This window comes from Sceloporus undulatus, chromosome 1, assembly GCF_019175285.1.
Source record: "Sceloporus undulatus isolate JIND9_A2432 ecotype Alabama chromosome 1, SceUnd_v1.1, whole genome shotgun sequence".
Classification (NCBI taxonomy): Eukaryota; Metazoa; Chordata; class Lepidosauria; order Squamata; family Phrynosomatidae; genus Sceloporus; species Sceloporus undulatus.
The window spans coordinates 21,768,218-21,794,053 of record NC_056522.1 but is presented as its reverse complement, the minus strand read 5'-3'; the positions used below and the strand labels follow the sequence as shown (position 1 = coordinate 21,794,053).

General features: G+C 39.6%; 1 protein-coding gene across 4 annotated transcripts in view; it reads left to right on the top strand.

Annotated features, from left to right (window-relative positions):
- The window catches only part of SOS1 (SOS Ras/Rac guanine nucleotide exchange factor 1), a 78,545-nt gene that overhangs the window by 18,585 nt on the left and 34,124 nt on the right, over nt 1-25,836 (top strand). For all 4 annotated transcript variants that reach the window (XR_006101754.1, XR_006101757.1, XR_006101749.1 and 1 more), the window contains exons 5-10: nt 930-1,139; nt 4,664-4,807; nt 8,481-8,591; nt 8,676-8,774; nt 13,108-13,235; nt 13,907-14,562. Coding sequence is in view for 1 of the 4 variants with exons in the window: in XM_042447920.1 (XP_042303854.1) it covers nt 930-1,139; nt 4,664-4,807; nt 8,481-8,591; nt 8,676-8,774; nt 13,108-13,235; nt 13,907-14,562 (1,348 nt within the window). In the remaining 3 variants the exon portion in view is untranslated. The remainder of the gene's footprint in view (nt 1-929; nt 1,140-4,663; nt 4,808-8,480; nt 8,592-8,675; nt 8,775-13,107; nt 13,236-13,906; nt 14,563-25,836) is intronic.

Sequence of the window (25,836 nt, the reverse complement as noted above, 5' to 3'; positions counted from 1 at the left end):
CCCGCCGCTGTCGGGTGTCCTTGGGGCCTGAAGCCCCAAGGACACCCCTTTCCAGGCTGCGGAAAGTGGCGGATTGGGGCCTCAGAGGCAGCTGAGCTCCGATCTGGTGGGGAAAGGGGCGGAAACGGCTGCCCCAAAAGGGCGGTCTGTAAACTGCCAATATATCCTATGCAACTCCCTTCTCACAATTTACCATATATACTCTTCTATAAGTCTAAAAGTTTATGCCCAAAAATTGATCCCAAAATTTCAGGTTGACTTATTTACGGGTCAGTATGATAATGGGATAGCAGCTCTTTCAGATTTCTCCATGCAGTTGGGAGACAGTTTCTTTTTCCCTTGAGTCAAGCAGAAAGAATCCTGGTTGATTAATTGCTGTTAAACAAACAGTCACTCTCCAGCCACCAGCTGCTGCTGTTTGGAGGATGAAGGCTGAGACTAAAGTTGAAACCCTAAGACAAAAAACTTCAATTAGAGCTGCACACATACACACACTGGAGGAGCCTTGAAGTTTTATCCTTGACTTACCCATGGGTCACTGCAAAATTCATAATTTTGGCCCCAAATCCTTCCCTTGACTTATACATGAAGTTGACTTATAGTCGGCTATATACGGTAATACTTAGAGCGAATCTCTGATTGTTCAGCAAAATTATACATGGATTTTTACTGTGCTCTGTAGAAGATGCAAGATTTTCTGATTTTCCTGTCCCCTTTCTTGATACAATCGTAGATATTTCTACTGGCTCTGTGGGTAGATCCAACAACCCAATTTGGGGCATGTAACTGCTAGTTTTCCGGAAGCTTTGTTTTTCATTATCCATGCCATAATAAGCTAATTTTAAGGATAATCCTGTTCCAATTTTTTTCTCCAGTGCCTGTTTAACTTTGGTTCTATGATCCCAAAATTAATTCTCTTTCTTCCACAGGTGTTAATGGATATGTTCCATCAGGATGTAGAAGATATCAGCACACTGACATTATCAGATGAAGAGCCCTCCGCTTCAGGAGAACAAACATATTATGATATTGTGAAGTCATTCATGGCAGAAGTTCGACAATACATAAGGGAGCTAAATCTCATAATAAAAGTGTTCAGAGAACCTTTTATTACCAATCAAAAGCTGTTTTCAGGTCATGTAAGTATTTTACACTTTCCTTATACTTGGAAACAAAGTTCATGGTTTCTTTGGAGTGATTGGCCAGCATGCCCCAGCACACAAAACTGTTTTCAATTCCAGCTTGTTACAACATCCAAAAATGGCCAATGAGTCTGTCAGCCTCTCTGTGCCTTAAGTACGCTTAAGCTTTAAGTAAGGCTTAAGCCCTCTCCCAATGACTCTCATTTACAGGCAGTAAAGTTTGTAGGAAACTTGGAGCCATCATCTAAATATTATCCTTTTTCTTTGTTCCAGCAAGGAGGGAGCCCCTGCTATCATTGCACAATTACCTTGGCAGGCAACATCTTTCCACTGAAAGGAAGTGTAAATTTTCTTCCAGTCCACTTTTTCTGACCTTGTATATTTTATTGTAGTTGCATCATTGTATTTTTTTGACACCAATTTACAAGCTGAACAGATCTGCTGAGAGTTAAAGGCCTTGCTAGCTGAATGGGATCATATGAGGACACTTTATGTCCAGTTAATAATATAAGGATCCACAACTATAACAATATTAAAATACATATTTGTATCTAAGCAATTGTATTAAGCAAATATTGTCTAGGTTTCTTCTGTTTCAAAGCATATGAATACTGATAACAAAGTATTTTAAAATTAACTAATGTCAGTATTGCTGAGCTAAAAGTAAACAAAATAAAAATTTGATTATTCTGAATTTTCTAATGTTTACCTAAAATGTGTAGCTTTTCATAATTTAGTATCTACGTGGCCATTCATACAGTCAAAATACACATATACCTCAGTTAATAAAGCAGATATATTCTTGGGAATTACTTCTCTAACAGAAAATTTTGTACGAGAGGCAGAAATAACATGGAAAGAATAAGGATAGGTTCCTATATCACAAAAAAGGAGCAGCTTTTTTGTTTAGCAGACTATTCAGAACCATAAAGATACACACATAAAATTAAACACCCAGGTCAGGTAAGCATTACATGAGTAAACAAAAACAGCTGGAATCATCTAAAGACCAGTTCAAGGATTCTTCCAAATGGCATTCAGGGATGATATTTTTCTTTCATCAGTGTCCACTTTTCTAATAATTTCTGTTTTGGTAGCCAAACATATGCATGTACAATAATGGATTTGAAAGGTAGCTGCTATTTATCTTGACTGTTGTAAGGAGACACACATGGTTACTTTAGTATCAGCTAGAGTAGAATCTCGATATTTTTTTACTCAAGTCTTATTGCATTGGTTACTATAAAAATGTTTCTGCAGCCCAACACTGGAGGTTTGTGTTTCTCCAGCCTTCTTTCACAATCCTTTCAAATGCTGATATTGCTATAAAAAACCCCTAGGTAGACAGAGGACAAGGAAGAAAGGGGGGGGGGGGGCTGGGCAAGCATTAAAAGATTTTGTAAAAAGAAGCTTCTTTCTCAGAGGCTTTGTTAACTGAGATACGCCTGTATTCTGGTATTGTGAGGTAAATATGGTATATCAATGAAAAGACAAAACTCTTGACATACAGAGAATCTACTTTGTGAAGTGTTACCTCTGTTCCGGACCCCCCCAAGCAAAAACAAAAACTCACAGATATTCATGCCCCATAGGCGTGAATGGGGGGATGCCCCATTTTAACCCTCTCCTTTGCTCCTCGTGAGTAAGTGAGGATTGCAGATCTAAAGTGCACACAAATGGAGGGGCAACTGTAAATGTTGCATGCTGTAGTGGTCTGAGCTACAGCTCTGGAGACCAGGCTTCAAATCCCAGCTGGGCCATAGAAACCCACTGTGAGACCTTGGGCAAGTCACACACTCTCAGCCTCAGATAACCTGTGATAGGGTCACTTAAGGGTCATTTTAAGTTGGAAACAAACTTGAAGGCAAGTCTCGAGGACCAGATGAACTACATCCAAGGGTATTAAAAGAATTGGCAAATGTAATATCTGAGCCATTGGCAATAATCTTTGAAAACTCCTGGAGAACAGGAGAAGTCCCAGCAGACTGGAGGAGGGCAAACGTTGTCCCCATCTTCAAAAAAAGAGGATCCCAACAATTATCGTCCAGTTAGTCTGACATCAGTATTAGGAAAGATTCTAGAGCAGCTCATTAAACAGAGAGTCTGTGAACATCTAGAAGGCAATGCTATAATCACAAAAAGTCAACATGGGTTTCAGAGAAACAAGTCATGCCAGACAAATCTGATCTCTTTCTTTGATAAAATTACCAGCTTGGTAGATGAAGAGAATGCTGTGGATATAGTATATCTTGATTTCAGTAAGGCCTTTGACAAGGTTTCCCATGACATTCTTGCAAACAAGCTTGTAAAATGTGGACTAGACAAGGCAACTGTTCTCAGCAATGGCTCCTTTTCATCCTGGAGAGAAGTGACCATTAGGGTCCCACAGGGCTCTGTCCTGGGGCCAGTGGTACTCAACATCTTTATCAATGACTTGGATGACAGAATTGGGGGCATACTCATCAAATTTGCAGATGACACCAAATTAGGAGGAGTAGCTAATACCCCAGAGGACAGTATCAAGATTCAAAATTACCAGAATAGATTAGAAAGCTGGGCCAAAGCTAAAAAATTGAATTTCAACACAGAGAAATGTAAGATACTGCACTTAGGGCAGAAAAATAAAATGCACAGATATAGGATGGGGGGCACCTGGCTGAATGAAACTACATGTGAAAGGGATCTGGGAGTCCAAGTAGACCACAAGTTGAACATGAGTCAACAGTGCGACGCGGCAGCTAAAAAGGCCAATGCGAATTTAGGCTGCATCAATAGAAGTATAGTGTCTAGATCACGGGAAGTAATAGTCCCACTCTCCTCTGCTCTGGTCAGACCCCACCTGGAATACTGTGTCCAGTTCTGGGCACCACAGTTCAAAAAGGACATTGAGAAACTGGAGCGTGTCCAAAGGAGAGCAACTAAAATGGTGAAGGCTCTGGAGGCCATGCCCTATGAGGAACACATTAGGGAGCTGGGGATGTTTAGCCTGGAGAAGAGAAGGTTAAGAGATGATATGATAGCCCTGTTTAAATATTTGAAGGGATATCATATTGAGGAGGGAGCAAGCTTGTTTTCTGCTTCTCCAGAGACTAGGATACGGAGCAATGGATGCAAGCTCCAGGAAAAGAGATTCCACCTCAACATTAGGAAGAACTTCCTGACAGTAAGGGCTGTTCAACAGTGGAACACACTCCCTCGGAGGGTAGTGGAGTCTCCTTCCTTAGGGGTCTTTAAACAGAGGCTGGATGGCCATCTGTCGGGGATGCTTTGATTGAGATTTCCTGCATGGCAGGGGTTGGACTGGATGGCCCTTGTGGTCTCTTCCGACTCTACGATTCTATGAACACTGACAATTAAAGTTTATTATATGTGATGCTTCAGTATTATTTCCTAGACTCTTCATGAAGTATGCAAACTTTAATCTTCTGTAATACATTCTGACTAGCAGTAATTATTATAATTTTGTGTTGATCTTAAATCCCATCTACATTTATTAATTATCAATCCATTCATTTTTGCAGGATGTTGAAAATATATTCAGCCGCATATCAGATATTCATGAGCTTAGTGTGAAACTGTTGGGCCATATTGAAGACACAGTAGAAATGACAGATGAAGGCAGTCCCCATCCTTTAGTAGGAAGCTGTTTTGAAGATTTAGCTGAGGTATGTTGCAGTAATTATAGGCATTTTCCCCATGCTTTTGTAGTTTACATAAATAGTTATCATGCATATAAATCAAATATCTGATGCTTTATTAACAGGATTTTCTATTGACTGAAAGATTGCACTGCTTGAACTATAAGGATAGTTACTTTTTATATAGCAGATGATTGTTGGAAAATCTGTGTTTCTTCCCAAAGTCTTATTATATAAAACATAGCAGAATTCCAGTACACAGTTGTAATGGTTCTGATCTTTGTTCCTCTCCAGTGTACCTTCCTTCTTTCCCTTCTCAGCCATTATCATCATTTCATATTACATCTGTGTCTAGTTCTGCACACCACACTTTATATATAGAATATAGACAAATTAGAAAGGGCTCAAGAACTAAATATGCTTAGCCTGAAGAAAATAAAACGCCAGGGGAGGGTATGATAGTATTCTTGAAGTGTCTCCAAAGCCCTCACAAAGAAGAAGGTGGAAATTTTTGTCTGATGCCCCAAAACTGAGACTGAATATTGTTGGCTTACGTTAAAGAAGGATGATTTTGGTTGTACAGTCGGCCCTTCTTATACACAGATTGTTTATACACAGATTGAAGCATCCATGGTTTGAAAATGTTCCAAAAAAAGTAAAAATTTCAAATATCAAAACTTGATTTTCCATTTTTTTTATAAGGGACACCATTTTGCTATGTCATTATAGTTAATGGGACTTGAGCATACACTGATTTTGTTATCCATGGGGGATCTTGAAACCAAACCCGAGCGTATAACAAGGGTCCACTGTATTTTTAATGAATTTTTAAATAGTAAAATCAGACAGACAGTGGAACCAATTAGTGGAGTGATATTAACATTGGCTAGCTATTTGTTGCAAGTGAAAGTATACACCAGATATGGATACCAAAAGGAATAAGACTGATATGGACAGATTCAAGGGATGTCCAAAGCAGGATTTCTTACAAATAGACTGGTTCAGAAACCAAATTCTCCTGAAGATCCATTAATCTGGTTTTGGAAGGTTGTGTATTGCCAAAAGCTGAAACATTTCTCTCTCAACCTTCCCTATAAGGAAGCAGCAAAGTGGAGGAAAGAGGGTGTAGTTTTGTGCCCATCTCTGGCAAGAACAGCCAATCTCTTCCTTATCCACTCTTGTGTCAGATAATGGGGAGAAATGGAATGGAACATTCAATAAATAGATCCCAGACATTAAGTTTGCTTGATCTTTCAGATAAACCACTGGACTTAGCAATGCAGTGGTAACGAAAACAACAAGTACAGGATTGATGTTAAATATTCTGACTGCCTAGCACCATCCAACAACTGTGTTCTCTACCAACGGAGGTTGCCAAACCATCTTTGCAGAGAGCCCCTAGTAGATTCCCGTATTGTAATTTAGTCTAGATATGACCAGTGCAGCACTAACTGAGGCAAGGCTTGGTCTTGCTAGATAATATCATAGCTGGTATACCAGTTTACATGGGGAAGATTCATTCCCAGTCACCAATTCTAGTTATACTTCCATACACAGTTCAAGTCCAGGAGAATTCCAAACATTTAACCTCATAGGGAATGCAGTCTCATCCAAAATAGATCACAGATCTTCATTCAGGCTGATCAGTTTTCTCATCCACAATACCCCAATCTTGTCTCAGTTTAAGTTTCAGTATGCTTACCTTCATCAGTCTTGAAATTACCTCCAGCCAACTGTTAGTAGTCAGAATTGTTTAATGGCAAACTTAACTGATAATTCCGCCAACTGGCTAAAACTCCTGGTCTTGGATAATAGCCATAGGCTTGTTACAGACTGCCAAAATAAAGCTGCTTCGGGTCTCTTTGGAGGTATGCTGTTTAAATTGATTGATTGAAATTTTATTTATATACTGCCGTTCCTATGATCACTATGCTATTTAAATGATGCGTGCATCCTAAGACTCTGGAAGCTGCACCAAAGCTGCACTCCAGTGCTTAGGAATGGAATGTGGCTTTGGCGCAACCTCTGGTCCCATGCATCATTTAAATAGCATACCTCCAAAGAGACCCAAAGCAGCTTTATTTTGGCAGTCTGTAACAGGCCATAGTTAAATGTTTTAAGTCAGGAGTAAATAGCTTTCAGACTTGAAGCATTTGATTTGTTTTTTATTAGATTCCCCAACTCAAGCTTGAGCCAAAAGACATAGAATAGCATTCCATAGATTTGAGGGTCATTGATTGCATTGTTAAGGGCCTTCAACATAAAAACCCACTTCTGGCTACCCTAAGCATCCTTGATTTCTACAGTATAATTTTGGTGGGGAATTAATTAAGAATTAGCATCTCCTGGTGAACTGCTGCAGATCATCCAGAGATCTGTTAATAGATCCAAATCTACCCATCCCGGTTTAAATCAGCCTTGTAAATACTAATCAAAATGTTGACATTCAGAACTTCACTCCAAGAGTGTTTCTGTTTGTGACATTGCAAAGTAACCACTTCTGGTTTCCTGATACTTTTCCTCAGTAGATAACTTGAATTTGAGCCTCCAAGTCCTAATTTTTAGGTTTGAGAATATAACTTGGATTTGTATACTTCCATTTCTCTTTAAAGTGGGTTCATTTCTACACTTACTCTTGAATGGTAAGCCCCATACTTAAGCTTCATTGGATTTATTGTAGTTGGAACTATCAGTAGTATGAAAGTCTCTGCTATAGTTTCATTCTCTAGGTGGCATGGACAAGCAATTCACAAAATTGGGTTATTTCCCCAAGTGCCAGCAAATGTTGCAGTTAGTCTCAAAGCCTTAGATTGTGGATCACTTATCCTAGCTATCCCAGCATGACTCCTCATGGTAAATACCAGTTTCTCATTCTAGATATCATTGGAAACTGGATGGGGGGGAAAAATAAAAGAAAGTGGATGAGGAAGGGGAGATTGCAGTATATTGTTGAGGCTACAAGTCCTGCTTTGTTGGTTTAAGTTCATGACATTGGAACTAAACTCTTGGGTGTCTATAGTTGGTTGAAGGGGAAAGTTTCATTGCAGTGTACAGGTTTCCCAGTGAAATACTTGGATTTATATGTGAGTCTTATATTTGCAACTTTAAAATAATGTCAAGGGAAGTAATAGTGCCACTCTATTCTGCTTTGGTCAGATCCCACCTGGAATATTGTGTCCAGTTCTGGGCACCACAATTCAAAAAGGACATTGAGAAACAGGGGCGTGTCCAAAGGAGACGAGTAAAATGGTGAAGGGTCTGGAAACCATGTCCTATGAGGAGCTGGGGATGTTTAGCCTGGAGAAGAGAAGGTTAAGAGCTGATATGATAGCCCTGTTTAAATATTTGAAGGGATGTGATATTGAGGAGGGAGCAAGCTTGTTTTCTGCTGCTCCAGAGAACAGGACCCGGAACAATGGATGCAAGCTCCAAGAAAAGAGATTCCACCTCAACATTAGGAGGACCTTCCTGACAGTAAGGGCTGTTCAACAGTGGAACACACTCCCTCGGAGTGTAGTGGAGTCTCCTTCCTTGGAGGTCTTTAAACAGAGGCTGGGTGGCCATCTGTCAGGGATGCTTTGATTGAGATTTCCTGCATGGCTAAGGGTTGGCTGGATGGCCCTTGTGGTTTCTTCCAGCTCTATGATTCTATCATTCTAATGTTTGAGTCTACTAAAATATTCTGTAATTCTTTGTTTAGGAACTCGCATTTGATCCTTATGAATCATATACTCAAGATATTTTACGAACAGGCTTTCATGACCATTTTCTTAGCCAGCTATCAAAACCTGGGGCAGCATTCTATTTGCAGGTATGTGAAGTAGTACAATGAACACTGGAGATGTTGTTGCAATAAGTGTTGTTCATAAGATTGAAACAATTTTTATATTTCCAGTCTATAGGAGATGGTTTTAAAGAAGCTGTTCAGTATGTTTTACCAAGGCTACTTCTAGTTCCTGTTTACCACTGCCTTCACTATTTTGAAGTTTTAAAGGTAAGAAGAAATCTATCCCATCTATTATTGTAAAAGTTATTTGTATAAACACTGTCACTTATACATGGTTAGGAAAAGGCCAGTTTTTCTTTCTGGTGATAGTTTCTCATAGTGCTACTTCACAGATCAGCAAACTCCAGACAAGAAGGCTGAAACTCTGTCATGTGTAAGCAGAATACATGATATATGTCCATTAAAGTAAAAAAGAATAGAAAAAAACCTTTTAATTTTAGTGAAAGACTAGAATTTCTGTTACCACATTTTATAACTTGAGTGTAAATATACATAGTTTAAAAGCTTGTCTGTGCTTTTGCAGTTACTTTACCTAGACATTAGATGGTGTTGTTGTATACCCACTGATTGTATAGAGTTTAGTAGTCAAAGAATCTTGCTGCAGAAGCAAGTATGCATTAAAAATACAACTGGTTCAACCTCAAATTATTATTATTATTATTATTATTATTATTATTATTATTTATATAGCGCTGTAGATTTGCACAGTGCTGTACATAAAAACAACAAATATGAAAGAGTAAACCTGCCTATGGCGTACAGTCTAAGAAATGATAGGATAATACAAATAAAACACATAGCAATACAGGAAATGGTTCAATAAAACAGGCAACAAAAAGAACATCAGATAGCAAGTGACAATCACACAATGTCTGGGAACGCTTCTCTGAACAGGATGGTCTTCAACTCCGTTTTGAAGCTGGTTAAAGAAGTGATGGCCCTTGCTCGCGAGGGAAGAAGGTTCCAGGAGTGAGGGGCAGCAAGTGAAAAGGGGCGAATCCTAGATGGGGGCAGAGGAAATCTTGGGCTGGGACAGCCGACTTTGACTACGTGAATGGAGGGCCCTAGTGGGAAGGTGAGGAGAAAGGTCTGATGGGGGGGCCAGCCCATGGAGGGCTTTAAATGTCGCCAGCAGAAGCTTGTACTGAATACGGAAAGGGAGGGGGAGCCAGTGAAGGGATGCCAACAAAGGAGAGATATGGTCAGAGTGGTGGACAGAAATTAAAGGACGGAGGTGAGAAAGAGGAAGCCCAGCCAGGAGGATGTTACAGTAATCAAGTTGTGAGACCACTAGGGCATGGACCAGGATCTTGGCAGTAGAGGTGGAGAGATATGATCAGATTTTGGCAATGTTGTATAAAAAGAATCTACAAGCCTTGGCTGTGGTCTGGATCTGAGGGATACACGACAGAGAAGAATCAAAGATAAAACCAAGACTGCGGGCTTGCTGAACTGGTTGAATAGAAATGTTGTCCACAGAGACAGAAAAGGAGTGTTGAAGGGTGGACTTAGGAGGAAAGACAAGAAGCTCCGTCTTGGACATGTTGAGCTTCAAACGCCGATGGCGCATCCACTGCAAGACAGCTGTGAGACAAGACGAAACTTGCTGTTCAAGCCTTGGAGAAAGGTCAGGGGTGGAAAGATACAACTGGGTGTCATCGGCATACAGATGGTAGGAAAAACCAAAAGAGCTAATGAGTTTACCTAAGGACAGTGTGTAGAGAGAAAACAGAAGGGGACCCAGAACAGAGCCCTGGAGAACTCCAACAGATAAGGAAATGGAGGATGAAGTCTGACTACCTGTGACCACTGCAAAAGATCTGTCTGACAAATAAGATCTAAACCAGTGGAGAACAGAGTCTGAGAACCCAAGGTCAGAGAGTATATCAACTAGAAGGCTGTGATAAACGGTGTCAAAGGCTGCAGACAAATCAAGAAGGATGAGAACAGAGTAAAGGCCATTAGCCTTGGCCCGTAAAAGGTCATTCGAGATCTTAGTGAGAGCTGTCTCTGTAGAATGCCTTGGGTGGAAACCAGACTGAAAGGGATCGAGGATGGAGTTGGCTTCAAGAAACTCAAGACAGCGAGAGTAAACAACCCGTTGACATAACCTTTTCATAATATCTGCACTGTCAAGTAATCCACAATGTTTATCCATCTATATTTTTAAAATGTGCAAGTGTCTTAACTTGTTCTGCTCCAAAACTTCAGTGTGTACCTCTTCTGTAGGACATGAGGATTTAATTTCAAAATTTGGTGTGTGTGTGTCTGTATTTATACACCCTTTGTATCTTAAATTTAGTTTTGTAGCTAGTGCACTGATATTGGGTGAATCATAGTATTTCTCAATTTCTTCATTTGAGCCTGAGTTTCTTGCAATAATATTTCTGTAATTATTTTTCTTTCTGGAGTTTGTGTTTCATACCCCAGAACTAAAGCAAAACACTGTGTTGGGTTTTCTTCCTACTTTCTCTAGCCTAAATCTAAAATGTTAAGGCTTTTAAAAAAAAGACTGTCAGTTGGCATAATTAATTTCATGCTGTTACTTCCCTTTTAGCAGACTGTTCTTTCTCCACTATTCCTTCCTTATAAAAAATACTACAGATTTCACAAAAATTCTAGATTCCAACATATACAAAACATTTTCTTTGGCATTCTCATTAACAATACCATTATTTCTTATCCATAAAGATTCTTTATTTTGTATGTTAAAGAAAATATAAAAATTCATAAATTATCCAGTCATATAATAGTGGGGGTTTTTGGTTTGGTGTTTTGTTTTTGTTTGTTTTTTTGTTTGTTTTTTGTTTTTATTTTTTTGGTGAAGTATAGTCATAATGGCTTTCAGCAAGAGAGGCTTGAAGTGACTGTATAAAGGTTAAAGACAATACATGGTTTTGCAGTAAACTTCCATGATCACACTAGAATACATTTTTCATAGGTAATTTTTTTTTAATTCAGAAGGTAGAAGCTAAAGGTCCTGCTTACACAAAGACCTTTCCATTTGCATGGGAAGTGGTCATAAATTTTCCTCACCTTCTGCAGTATCTTGTGCTCCTTAAAAAGCTCTCTGAATGGCCTTCCATCTTCCAAAGCAAGTTTTTTGACTGCAGAAGCAAGGGAACAGGCAGATTTACCCCTACACAAAAGGAAGTGTTTGCTAATGCAACAAGATCTTTGGCTCAAAGCATATTTTTCATATTGCTGTGTTACACAAGCAGAAAATTGAACACCTACATTAGGGAAATCATAAGTGCTATAGATAGCTGACCTACACTTCTGTTTATCACTGCCTATTACCCTACTTCAGACAGCTACTACATGTACAAAATAACTAGAAAGCATGATACATGTGTTCTGTTCTGGGAATGCATTTACTAACAGGTAGTGACTGTTCAATGAATCATGTAGGATTGCATTGAGCACATGCACATTTGAATATTTAAGGTGTTGGTATACTTCCCTTTCTAAAATCTTATCTTAAAGCAGTTTACAATCTTACTTAAAACATAAGAATATACTGTCATAATTCAGAGTCACTATAGTATAGTGCTTTGAATATTGGACTGTGACTCTGGAGACCAGAGTTCGAATCCCCTCTGGGCCATGGAAACCTTGGGTAAGCTATACTCTCTCAACCTCGAAGGAAAGTAAAGGCAAAACAACCAAAGAAAAACCTCCGAACAAAACTTGCCAAGAAATCCATGTGATAGGTTCACCTTAGGGTCGCCATAAGTCCAAAATGATTTGAAGACACAAAACAGCAACACTTTGTGGTATGGACAAAAAAGTTCAATTTTGTTCTCATAGACTAATATGCCTTTGTCCGTGTGTTTCTTGTGTTTCCCACATGCCCTGCCAACAGTCTTGGAGCTGAATATTTGGGATTGTCCTGTTTTTATCATTATAACAGACCTATGTGGTGCCTAGGAAGATGTTTTATACAGAGTTAGATTCTTGGTGCTGTTACCTCTGTCATGTCTACACTGACTGGCAGCAGCTCTGGGGTTTCAAGAAATAGTTTTTCTCAGCCCTGTCTGAAGGTTTTAAAAAGCTGGATGGCAGACTTCTCAGGCTTCTTTATAATACTATACTTAACAGAATCACAGTTTTCCATTCACAACACATGATGTTAACTGCCATTAAGTCAACTTCAACTTAACAGTGACACTATAAATAAAAGACCTCCATGTCACCTCCATATCACCAACAACCCCCCTCAGGTCTTGCAAAGTCAGGGCTCTGGCTTCCTTGACTGGGTCTATTCATCTGTATCACAGCACATATCTTGTTCCATATCCAAGTTATCTGTGTAAGAGAAGCCAAAGTTAACAATTTCTATCTCATCTCTGAATCCTTTGGAAGGACATAAAATTTTGAATAGGCTTCTTGTATTCTTCTTATTCAAGACTGTTATTCTGTGGTCTGTCAATTTGTTAATGTCATTACTATGGGAAGGACAGTACTTGCCACTTAAGGATGAAATCAGATTTGTAAACTTATATAGAACCATAAACTATTTTTCTTCTTGCACTCACAGCAATTAGAAGAAAAAAGTGAAGATGAAGAGGACAAAGAGTGTTTGAAACAAGCAATTACAGCTCTGCTTAATCTTCAGAGTAGTATGGAAAGAATATGCTCCAAAAGTCTTGCAAAGAGAAGGCTTAGGTAAACATATTTCCGCTTTCCTCCCTGTTTTTTAGCTCTGGACTGCTGTGTTATAAATTCAGGCTTTCCAGTTTCCTCTTTCAGTAAACAATGGACAAAGTAGTTTGTGACAAGCCTACTTTTTCAGAGGAAGTGACATCAAAGTCCAGATAGCTATTGTTTCAAAGTTCTCCAATGTGTGTGTGCCCTTCACACTTCTAGTGAATGCATCTTGAGAATTTACTGGTAAGCAGAAAGAAAAATAGCTTTTCATTAGCTTTATAGAAACAAAAGTATCTTGCAGATACATTTAAAATGTAAAATGTTTGACAAATTTTCATGCAAATTCATGTTGTGGTGACTAGTACAGTTTATGCTGTCATTAACTAAATAAGAGTATGATGTCAGATTTTTGTTTAAGGTGTTCACAATATTTGTTTTAAAAAACAATAATTTACACTATGCAATACAATAAAAATTGATATGGCTAAACAGGAATGTTCACTCAGGTAGTGCACTTTTTAAAAAATTTGAAGTTATCTTGTGGAATTCATATTCCTATAACCTCTCTAGCTTAATATTTAGCAGAGAAACATGCATTAGTGGTTTTTTTGTGCTGATATATATGTGTGAATTTCTATTATTGCATGTGAATGTTACCATATTAATAATGTCTTGCTCCTCTTTCAAAGTGAATCTGCATGCCGTTTCTACAGTCAACAAATGAAAGGGAAGCAGCTTGCAATCAAGAAAATGAATGAAATCCAGAAGAACATTGATGGATGGGAGGGTAAAGACATTGGACAGTGCTGCAATGAATTTATAATGGAGGGGACACTCACACGTGTGGGTGCCAAGCATGAAAGACATATATTTCTCTTTGATGGGTTAATGATTTGTTGTAAGTCAAATCATGGCCAGCCGAGGCTGCCTGGTGCTAGCAATGCGGAATATCGTCTGAAAGAAAAGTTTCTCATGCGAAAGGTACAGATCAACGATAAAGATGACACTAATGAATACAAGCATGCCTTTGAAATCATTTTAAAAGATGAGAACAGTGTTATTTTTGCTGCTAAATCGGCTGAAGAGAAAAACAACTGGATGGCAGCCTTGATCTCTTTACAGTACAGAAGCACCTTGGAACGCATGTTGGATGTAACAATGTTACAAGAAGAGAAGGAGGAGCAGATGAGATTTCCAAGCCCAGAGCTTTATAGGTTTGCAGAACCTGATTCTGAGGAGAATATTGTTTTTGAAGAGAATATGCAGCCAAAATCAGGAATCCCTATAATCAAGGCCGGAACGGTTGTTAAACTGATAGAGAGACTTACATACCACATGTATGCTGGTAAGGAATATTTCCAGGTCTCTAAAATACCTAAATTCCTTTTTTTAACCTGTTTTTCGTTAACTCATAGAATCATCAGGGAATTATATAGGGAATTACACAGTGTTGGTCTCAGTAGCAACTTGTAACTATAAAGTGTTATGCTTCGAATAATCTTAAGGAAAGGCTTTTTGTAGCTGTTGAGTGATAATGGTTGTAGGTGCATCTGCCTAGTAGTTTGGATGCTGAATCATTTAAGTCTGAGATAAAGAAAAAGAAGCTTGATTATTTAAACTTATCATCAGTATTTCAAAATTAATAAGCCTGTAGTTTTCTCCTTTGGGGAAGAAAACGTGCTCAGTTTAAAACTGCATGCAGTGCTTGTAAGCATCCAGAAGGATTAACAGATATTATCAGACTCATTTATCACATGTATATTCTTCAGCAGCAACCTGCTTACAGATAGATGACACTTTAAATAAAGCAACTATTAAACCAGGGAGATAGTATTTTTTTCCAAATGCTCTTCACACATTTTCACTATAGAATGGACTATGCTGCCAGAAGAGAAGGAATTCATTTTTTACTTTTTTGTAATGGAGCAAATGTAAGCATGTAAGGAATATATCAATTTAGTTTTTAATAAACATAGATATATATGTGTTTTGCACCATTTGGGCCAGATAGAATGAAAGCTGGTCACTGTCAATTGCAGAAAATAATTTGAAATTGTAATTCATTAGTTAAGTGCAGAATCAAGTACTTTGACTTACAGGTTTCTAACCTTGTTAATCTACATTTTAATTTCCTATCTTGCTTTCTTTTTAATGTGCCTTGTTTATAAAAAAAAATATTAAAAACTGTCAAATGTTGGATAAGCACTTTCTCAAAGGGGAAACAAGAAGGACAGATGCAGGACAAAGAAACACTTTGATCCTGAAATTATGTCTTGAAGTGCTGAGTGTTTGAGAGTAGTGGAGTGTGCTGATGTGCAAGCAGTCTTATATTAGATAATTGTTTCTTTGCTACCTTTTGGTGTCATGTTCAGTTTCAGAAAATGAAAGTAACTCCATGGATGTGGACTACAGGAACATAAACTAAACTTGCCTCTTTTCTCATCCTCAACAAAAAATGTTCACAATGCTTTGTCTGTTCTGTGAAACAAACATTTTTGAGCCCAAGCAATCTAAATTCTCTTCTTAAGAAAGCATGATTTTTTTTTTGTAAATTACGAAAGCTCCATATTACTGTTATTTTACTATAAATTTGTGCACTTTATTGGGGCCTTGATTGCTATAGGACAAGAAATAATACTTATTAACCTTTATTTATGAAGCGCTGTAAATTTACTTAAGCCTTTTGCACCCAACCACTAAAAGTCTTATTCAGCCATTGCTTTGGCTTTTGATATTCTAGCAAGGTTTACTGATGTAACCTCAAATATTTTGTATAATCATAATGGTTAGAAATAAGCTTAAAATGAAAATAGATTCCAAGAAAACTGAATTCTGCCCCTACTATAATTCTTTCATACTTGCAGAATTTCAGCATTTATGTGGGCTCATGGAATTCCTATGAGAAAATGTACCTGCTTTTCCAGTCATTTTCCAGTCCTTCCTTTTCCATTAATATGCCAAGTGGTCTCTTCCAACTCTATGGTTCCAGGGACGTAGCCAAGGGGAGGGTTCTTGGGTCCAGACCCCCCCCTTCAATTAGAAAAATGAATGGTGTGTGCTGCTGCGCCGCCGTACCCAAGCCCCATTATAATGGGGGCACTTAGGCGGCCCCCCCCCCCCCCCAATTCCTAAAATCCTGGCTACGTCCCTGATGGTTCTATGATTCTATTTGCTAAAATGGATGGTCCTGCTTTCCCTTCTTTATTCTTTCAGCTTTCTTTCTCTTTTAACTGTTGATGTTGTGTATTACCATGTGTCCATCTTCTAGTTCTTGGGCCACACCCAGATTGCTACCTATTTTATCTATATGTGAGATATGAGAGAATGGCCACATGACTAGTGCAGCATGTGGTGAGACTTAATGAAAAATGTGTTATGATCCCTCTTGGCAGCAATATCATATATATGAGAGTGATGGAATTAGTTGCTTACCACTGCTATCTTCATGCTGTCCTTGATTATGTATTCCTGCATGTCCGAGGGTCATCCTTGATGGCCCTTGTGGTCTCTATGCTTCTGTGAAGTACAGTCACACACACCCCACACACACATTTGCGGCTTTGACTTTTGTGGATTTGATTAATAAGTTCACTCTAGGAATCACTAGGTTCTTCAGGGAAATTCTATGGGAAGTTGACCTCAGATTTGCACTGGAGGACCTAGAGGTTCCTAGAGAAAACACTTCTCTAGGCATTAGTAGGTTCTCCTCTAGCAGCTGTTGACTATTGAGTTGCATTTGGAAGACTTGGAGATTGCTGGAGAGGTGTTCCCTTAGGCAAAAAGAATAGTGGGTTTTTTTTATTTGCGGTTTTTCCGCATTCATAGGGGTCCTTTACCCCTAAACCCAGCAAATGTGTAGGGACCACTGTATTTATGTAAACCTCAGATGATACTGTGATCCTGCAAATTATAGCTACCATGCATAAATTAGGGTACTCTGCTTTACAAGTTAATTTGAGCGTGCATAGAGACTCAGGAATTCTTCCAATAGGTGATAGTTATTCTCCCAACAAGTGATAGAAAAATCTGCAAGCAAGGCAGCTCCAGATAAATTACTTTTTCTTTGGTTGAAACCCAGGGATGTCAAATGCAGAGCAAATATGAATTCTCATTGACTTTTGCACTAGACCAGAAAGAGCACTTCATCTTTGCTTTTCATCAGTCCTAGTCTTGAGAGGGTCTTTGCCTTTTAAAGAACTAGTCATTTTTTTCCTCTACAAAAATGCAGCATGATTATTTTGGTATCAAATAAAAATTTCTTCAGTCCCTAAATGGGGGGGGGGGATACTTGTGAAAAAATAAGTCCAGCAGTACCAAAAAATAAAAACGGTTTTCTTTTTTTTAGTGTTCTTGCTACATTGTGTTAAGCAGCACTTGTACATAAATGGGTGGGGACAGGAAGTTAGTATTCTACAGGAGAACTTCCTCTTTGGAGAGGTATTTTTTAAGTATTCATTGGCCATCTGTCCCAATTTGACTGAATTATAAACATTTGAATGTAACAGTACAAACACAGTCTTGATCTTAAACTACTAGTAGTGAAGATTTTGAAAGTGGCAGTCAAGTGTCCTTAACATATGTCTAGGATCATGTGCGGTTCCCCTACATAAAATTTAAGTTTTTAAAATATGAATTTTGACTACCACACCAAAGTCTCATTAGTTGTAGGTATTGTAAACAAGGAAATGGGCTGGATCTATTTTTTAAACTCCTGATTGTGATCTCTGGAGTGGTCTCTAAAGTACGGGCTTTATATCTAAACAGCACTTTGTGGAAGAGAGTTTCAAAAGCTCAGCAACTTGGCAGGAACCCCTCCTCCTCCATCGGCATGCATATTCTTCTACAGCATGTTCTTACTATTCCCCCTGAGTTCCTTTTCAGTTGCTAAGCTGATGATTGGACTGATAACTGTACCTGAGATGCATAAAGAATTCTCCCATTACTTTTCAATCCCTGAAAGTCAGACTTGCAACATGTCAAATCATATATAATTCATCATCACTTTTGCATGGTAATACAAGATACAGTATTCTCCTACAAAAGGCAGGTTTGGTTGCTCTGATTTATGGGATACATGTTTTCATACTGCTCTTCAGCATTCTTAGCGTAATTTCCAGTTAGCTTTATAAATTTCCAATTACATGTTGTAGCTTTAAGCTATCCATCCCACTAGGATTTTTCTAAGACAGTGGCAGTTGTTGGTGTTCACATGTAACTATAGTGTATCTCTGGCTCTCCCTACTTAGATGACTGGCTGTTGCTGATTCATTCCCACGCTTCCTTTGTCCTTTGTGCCTTCGGGTTCTAGGCTTTTGTTTTAAGGAGAGAACATGACAGTTGATTATTATAGATAAGGCAGTTCTTAGTTCTGATCTGATCCTGACCAATGGAGTAGACATTTTGACTGTGTTTGCCATCAGCATTCAGCTCTTTTCAGGCCTAATGGTAGTCATGACTACTGTAGTGCATTTCATCCACTTCTGTAACCAACTTCTCCACAAATGGATTATCAGATCATTTGACAATAGCCTAGTTCTTTGCAGAAACATTCTGAATATCCTAGAACACATAACCAAATTCTTGGCATGGTGGATTTGACTGGGACATCTGATAGGATATGCGTTTCCCCTGGTAGTTTCTGCATGTATGCAAATAATGAATATCTTGCTAACAGGCTGGGTGTGATAATGTCGAAGTTTATGCATTTGCGGTTGATTAGCTTCAGTAGAAAAGTATTTTTTTGCCAAGTACTATATGAAACTGGCAAGACCACCTCTGGCCTAAGAAAACCTTAAAATCAGTGGGATTACCATAAGTCAATAGGTGAAGGCGCGCACGCACACACACACATATATACACACACAGTGCGCCCTTTTTTACATGGGGGATTCGTTCTGCCGCCCCCCCCCCCCGCGTACACTGCGTATGCTCGAGCCCCGTTGAAAATAATGGGGCTTGTGCATGGCGCAGCAGGACACGCACGCCACAGACGCATGCCCCATTGTCTTAATGGGATGCACCGCCACGCGGGCTCCCTTGCAGCTTTTTATGCTGAAAGCAACGTATTGTTCATCCGTGTATGACGCGGGCACACTGTGTGTGTGTCCTCAAGAGACTCCTTTTGGCATACACAGGTCAGATGGAGACAGGCAAAACTACCACAATGTTTTACTTGAATAAGCAGTCCCAAATACTTCTGAACATCACAGTTGACATTTGTCACTGTTGTTTTAATGGTAAATTTTCTTGGTAACAATAACAATTCACATAATGGACCATACCAATGTGCATATAGACAAAGTGAGGGGCAAAACAGACTGCCGCTTTCCCCCGTCATCCAAGGGGCTTCAGAGCGTGGCGTTTTGACACCACATGCTCTGAAGCTGCCCGGGAGTAGGCTTTATGCTGCCCTGTTATCCACATATGGTTGGCTTCTGGGTGCTCCGGAAGCGTGGCCGGTGCAAAAAGAAGCAGCAATTTTCAGCTTCTTTTTGCACTGGCAAAAGGCAAATTGGGGCTGCAGCATTGCCGTGGCCCCAATCTGGCTTTCTCAAGGGCGGGTTCAAGCTTCCCCTTTGGGGTGGTCTGTTTCGCCCCTAAGTTGAAATTTATCAGAATACCATATGTGAAGACTCTACTATGTGGTAGTGTGTCATCTTTTCTGACCATGTCATTCCTGAAAATGAATGTATTTCTGCTTTACCACAACCACCAGTTTGGAGTGAATAGCCCTCCTCCAACCACCATCTTGAGGGGGAGAGAGGCCAGGCCTGGAAGACAAAGAGCCCTCCTCCAACCACCATCTTGAGGGGGAGAGAGCTTGCAATTTTTTGTATTTTTTGCAATTTTACGTACACCACTATGATCTTGCGGATAGCGGTCCTAATATAAAAATTATTACATATTATTATTATTATTATTATTATTATTATTATTATTATTATTATTAGGTAGTGATCACCTTTTAGTGTTGAACAAAAAAGCCCACTTCTCTTTCTCACCACAAGAGCTCTGGCAGAAATCAAGAAGTATAGGGTGAAAGACTCACTGTTGTGTTTTGGTATCCATGCCAGTTGCAAGGTCTGCTTCTTATGATGATATCCCAGCATATTCAAGCTCCCTCAGAGGCCATATCTGATAATGCCAAGGTGCATTGCTTCTCTTCCCAGTATCCCAGCACTGCAGGTTGCTACACCATTCTGATCTGGCAGACCTGGCAGTACAGCTTCAGTCTCTACCTTCCCTAGGTACCTTTCTTTGCATACAAAATCTGATAGACCCTTTCTGTTTATTTTACCCAGTGTACTGGTTTTGTTGACAGTTTGTGTATAAATGAAACAGAAGTGGATTCAGAACAATAGCTACTGATGGAGCATGGGCCATTTTGAATTACTGACCTTTCAGTTCAATGCAGGCAGTGCTCAAGGACTTTCATATGTCTTCTCATATGATTGCTTTTCCTCAGAGTTCTATGTATGGTACAGATTCCTTTCCAGTTCCTGATTTGATGCCTTTACTTTTAAAAGTACTTTCAACTTTTCCTCTTGTAGGGTTTTTCTGTTCTATTTATAAGCTTTGATATGTTGAATGCTTGTGCGTCAGCATAGTGTCCATTTCCTCTCTTAAGGCATTGAGGAGTGATTATTTATTATTATTTAGACATTGTTTTTAGCTCTTAAAATGCTTGTGTTAAGGAGATATTTATCACATAGACTTCCTGCTCAGCTATGTGTGTGTATTTTTAACTCAGTTGGCTATTTGAAATTATTTATTTTCTAATCTTTGTTTGGAATTTATAATACAGCAAATTCAGGTTCATTTTCCTCATCGTATTCCATTGCTACAAAAATCAGAAAATAAATAAAAGCTTTATATCTAAATGAGCATACTGAAATGTTCTTATTTTCAGTGCAAGAATTTGCAGGCTATTTATAGTATTTGTAAATGCATTGTCTTAACACCATTGAAGAAGTAATGGAAATTAGGATTTATGCTGATTTCAGTGCACACATAAGAAAGCATGGCTTATCACAGGGGTAGGCAACCTGCAGCCCGCGGGCCGGATGCGGCCCGGCGAGGCCTTGGGACCGGCCCCAGCCCGGTCCTGCCGCCGATTGCCGCCGGGGCCTTTGGCGTCTCGCACGAGGGGCGTGGTGGGGCAATTGTCTATAGACACCTCAGAAACATGCATTTATCTTAACATTTTTAAAAAAATCAGCAATTTTTTTCACATGTCCTCCATTTTTTGTTTTAAAAGTGCCCTCCATTTGAAAATTTTGTCCTACATTTGTCCTGGTTTATTTATTTAATTTTTTAAAAAATATATATTTAATTATTTATTTTTTGGCTTCGGCCCCCCAGTTGTCTGAGGGACAGCAACCCGGCCCCCGGCTCAAAAGGGTTGCCTACCCCTGGCTTATCATAATAGGGTGGGGGAAATCAAGTATGGGAGGTATACGGTTGGGGAAGTAGTTTGTAAGAGCCTACAGTGGTGCCTCGGGTTACGAAAGTAATTCGTTCCGCGGCCGCTTTCGTAACCCGAAAAGCCTTCGCAAGCCGAAATGCCATAGGCGCTAATGGGGAAAAGCCGCGATTCCGTGTAAAATAGCGCCGAAAAGCACCAAAAGTTTTTTCGTAACCCGAAAAAACATTCGTAACCTGGAACAATTATTTCTTATGGGATTTTTTCGTATCCCGAAAATTTCGTAACCTGGGTATTTCGTATCCCGAGGTACCACTGTATTGTGATATGCAGGAAAGGGCTCTGTTCAGCAAAACTTCTCTTTGTTGCTAGATAGGGCTAACAAGTACTTTGTAAAAAGATGAGACTTGTCCCTAATTCCCCTGTCACCTTCCTTTTTTGGTCATGTTAGGCTTTTTGGGGGGTGGGTGGGTGGGGGTGAGATTTCTAAGGATTTGAAAACAAAAATAAAAAGAGTGACATTGTTCTAGGTTAGTGGTCATCTATTCTCCAAATTTCACATTTTAACAGTCCAGTGGAGGAAGGGACTCCAAAAATCTCCAAAAATCTGCTTGATGAAAAGGGAGATGGTTTACAAAATAAAGAAAAGCATCATTATTTCCAGTGCCTTAAGTTGTTCTTATGTCATGGAGCAGTTCATCCTTCAAAATTAAATCCCATGTTTTATTTCATTGTGTGAAAAGATTAAGGTTATTGAAGTTTATTGGAGAGATTAAACTGAGTAAAATTCAGAAAGGTATCCTCCCAGAATTTATCAGGAATTGAGGAATGACTGATTGATTGGTGGGCCCATTATGTATAATAATATTTAATAATAATAATAATAATAATAATAATAATAATTAATCTCGAGGAATCCAAGCGGATTACAGCAGTAAAACAAGGTACAATTAAAAGAGAAATGCATTAAAAAACTGCAAGATCCCCATCCTTCCTCCCGTCATAAAAACATAATTAAACACTAAAAAGAGATTAAACCAAGATGAAAAGTTTAAAAAAAGATTAGTGTACAATAAAAATTAAAATGAAATAAAAAAATATTCAAGCAAAGTCCGGGTAGAGTAAAAGATAAAGATGGAGAAGAATGGGAGAAAAAGAAGAGGGGAGGGAGGTCAACAAGGATGTTCTAATTTGGAAAGGCCTGCCGGAAGAGAGCCATCTTAATAGCCTTCTTAAAGGTTTCCAAGGTGGTAATCTGACAGATCTCGTCTGGCAGGTCGTTCCAGAGTCTAGGAGCAGCTGCTGGAAAGGATTGCTGGGTCCCTGCAGAAAGTCTAGTCCTCTTCGGTTGAAGCATATTCTTCCCAGCAGAACGAAGAGTGTGGGTAGGATGATATGGGAGAAGGCGCTCCCACAAGAAGTCAGGACCCAAGCCATGTATGGCTTTAAAGGTTAAAACCAATACAGGGGTACCCCGGGTTACGAAATTAATTCGTTCCGCCGCCGCTTTCGTAACCCGGAATACTTCGTAAGGTGAAAAAGCCATAGGCGCTAATGGGGAAAAGCCGCGATTTCGTGTGAAATAGCGCCGAAAAGCACCAAAAAAATTTTCGTAACCCGAAATAACCTTCGTAACCCGGAACAGTTTTTTTGAATGGATTTTTTTCGTAACCCGGAAATTTCGTAAGGCGGCGCATTCGTATCCCGGGGTACCAGTGTACTTTGTATCTTGCCCAGAAACTAACAGGCAGCCAGTGAAGGGATTTTAAAACTGGTGTGATGTGGGAAGATCTAGGTGTGTCAGTAACCAGCCTGGCTGCCATATTCTGTACCAACTTAAGTTTCCAAACTTGACACAAAGGTAGCCCCGTGTAGAGTGCGTTACAGAAGTCAAGCTGAGAGGTTACCAACACATGTACCAGTGTTTCAAGGTCTTCCCGCTCCAGGAAGGGGCGCAGCTGACATATCAGTCAAAGCTGATAGCAAGTGCTCATGACCGTCGCGTCCACCTGAGCCATCAGGTGAAGAGATGAGTCCAGGAGCACCCCCAGACTGCGAACAGAGTCCTTCAGGGGAAGTGTGACCCCATCCAAAACTGGCTGGCATAACTCTATTCCCAGATTGGGGGAGTATAGGCGGAGGCGCTGGATACCTCTCCTAATGACTCTGTTTTAAAGCCACCATTTTATCAGAGAGATTTTGTCTGCGAAGTGATTATTAAAAGTATCACAGCAGGCTTTTGTAGGTTCTAACAAAGGATTCAGGATGGGGGTTAATAGAGTTAAATCCCTAACCACCCTGAATAGCTCTGCTGGATGAGACATCGTAGTCGCAGTAGATGCAGAGTAGAAAGACTTCTTGGCTGCATCTGTTGCCACATCATAGGATTTAAGATAAATCCTGTGACGTGTCCTGTCAGATATGAGTCGAGATCTTTGCCAGTCACACTCAAGTTGTTGTCCAGTCCGCTTCATTCTCCTGAGATCTTCAGTATACCAGAGGTTGTGGTTAGAAGCGGGCTGGAAAGGATGCTTGGGAGCGATAGTGTCTGTAGCCCTGGTGAGGTTGTTGTTCCAAGTGTTAACCATGGCTTCAACAGTATCGCCAGCACTACCTTCAGAACCCTTTAGTTTTGTTTTTTGTTCTTTGGCAGAACCCTTTAGTTTTGTTCTTTATTCTTACATCTTGGGTTTTTTGGCATTAGGGACTTTTGTTGGTTTGCATTGTATTTGGAATATCGTCTGTTTCACTGATACATCATGTCTGTTAATTTGGAGTCAACTGTTGCTAGTGTCTGGGACCAGTCTCTTTGGAGATTTTTTTGTATGTCAGCTCAAAACTTTTCAGAGATCTGGTATTGAGACTGAGAAATCAGGAGCAGGTTGTAGGATAGAAATACTGTAATTTTTTGTCTACCGCTTTTTCTTTGACTTGCCCAACCCTGGAGACATGGCAAAATCAATGGAAAGTTCCTCTGTATTAATTGCAATCAGAGGCTGTTTAAGCAGAAAACAGAAACATAAATCTCCTGTTGTCAAACAGTCTGCTGATCTTTGAGATCTAGTCATTATTTCCACAAAATCACAGTTAAAAGACTGATCTGAGTACTTTGATTGCTTTACATTAGGGAGACTTTGATTAGTGTTGAAATTATGCATCCACCATCCTGTCTTGCAAGCTTACTTACTATTGGATTTATTGCATTTTGAGATCCCTGGGATCGATGTTCACCTGTTTCCTTTCAGTTCATCTATGAAAGAAGTGGGGTACCTTTGGTTCTCCATAATCCCTTACCATGGAGCAGTCTGTCTTGGGTTTCCAGAGAGTCAGACTTTCAAATATCTAGAGGGCCAGTGGTTTCCCATCTCATCTTTTAGGGTGGAAGGTCTTCTGACCATCCTAGTTGGATATGACTTTAATCCATCCTTTCAGTAGCTTACATTGTAGGAAATCCAGTAGATGTTTGTGCTCTTGCATGAGTCTATTTTTCATCTTTATTCTCTTCTGTCATATATATTTATTCTCCCAACTTGGAACCTCCCTGACATCAAGGGAAAGAGCAACCCCCACAGGAAGAGCCTGCTTGCCCTGCCTTTCCAGTCCGACTGGCAAGATATTCCCTGAGCTGAATATCCTCCTGCACTATTACTTGAAAAGCCCTAAACAGCATTCATTTATTTTATGTATAAATTGAATTGGAAGAGGCCTATCATAAATTGGAAAAGCAAACCCTCTCACACCAGCTGTCTTTTAACCATTGTTTAGGTGATAAAGAAAAATACATTCTCTCCTGGTCAGCTCCTTATACCAGAGTTGGGACTCATGGAACCCTCCAGATGTTTTTCATCTGCAACTCCCATTAGCTCTCGCTACCATGTGTCCGGGAAAGCAGCCAAAGGGCTGATAAGGCAGCTAGTTCTCAAACAAACAACCCCCTCACAGCACAGCAAAGTCAGTGTAAGCTACACAGTCCTAGAGAGTTGCAGTAGCTTTACCAAAAGGGATTACCAAGAGAATTGTCAGACGGTCCGAGGTTCAGGGTAACAGATAGGCAGGTTGATGAAGCAGTCCAAGGTCAAGGTTTCCGGGTATTCAAGACAAGGAGCCAGAGACAGAGTCTTTCCCCTAAAAGAGTCAGATATCCACTGGCAAAGAACCACACATGCTCCAGGTGCTTAAGAAGGCAAGGAGCTGGCC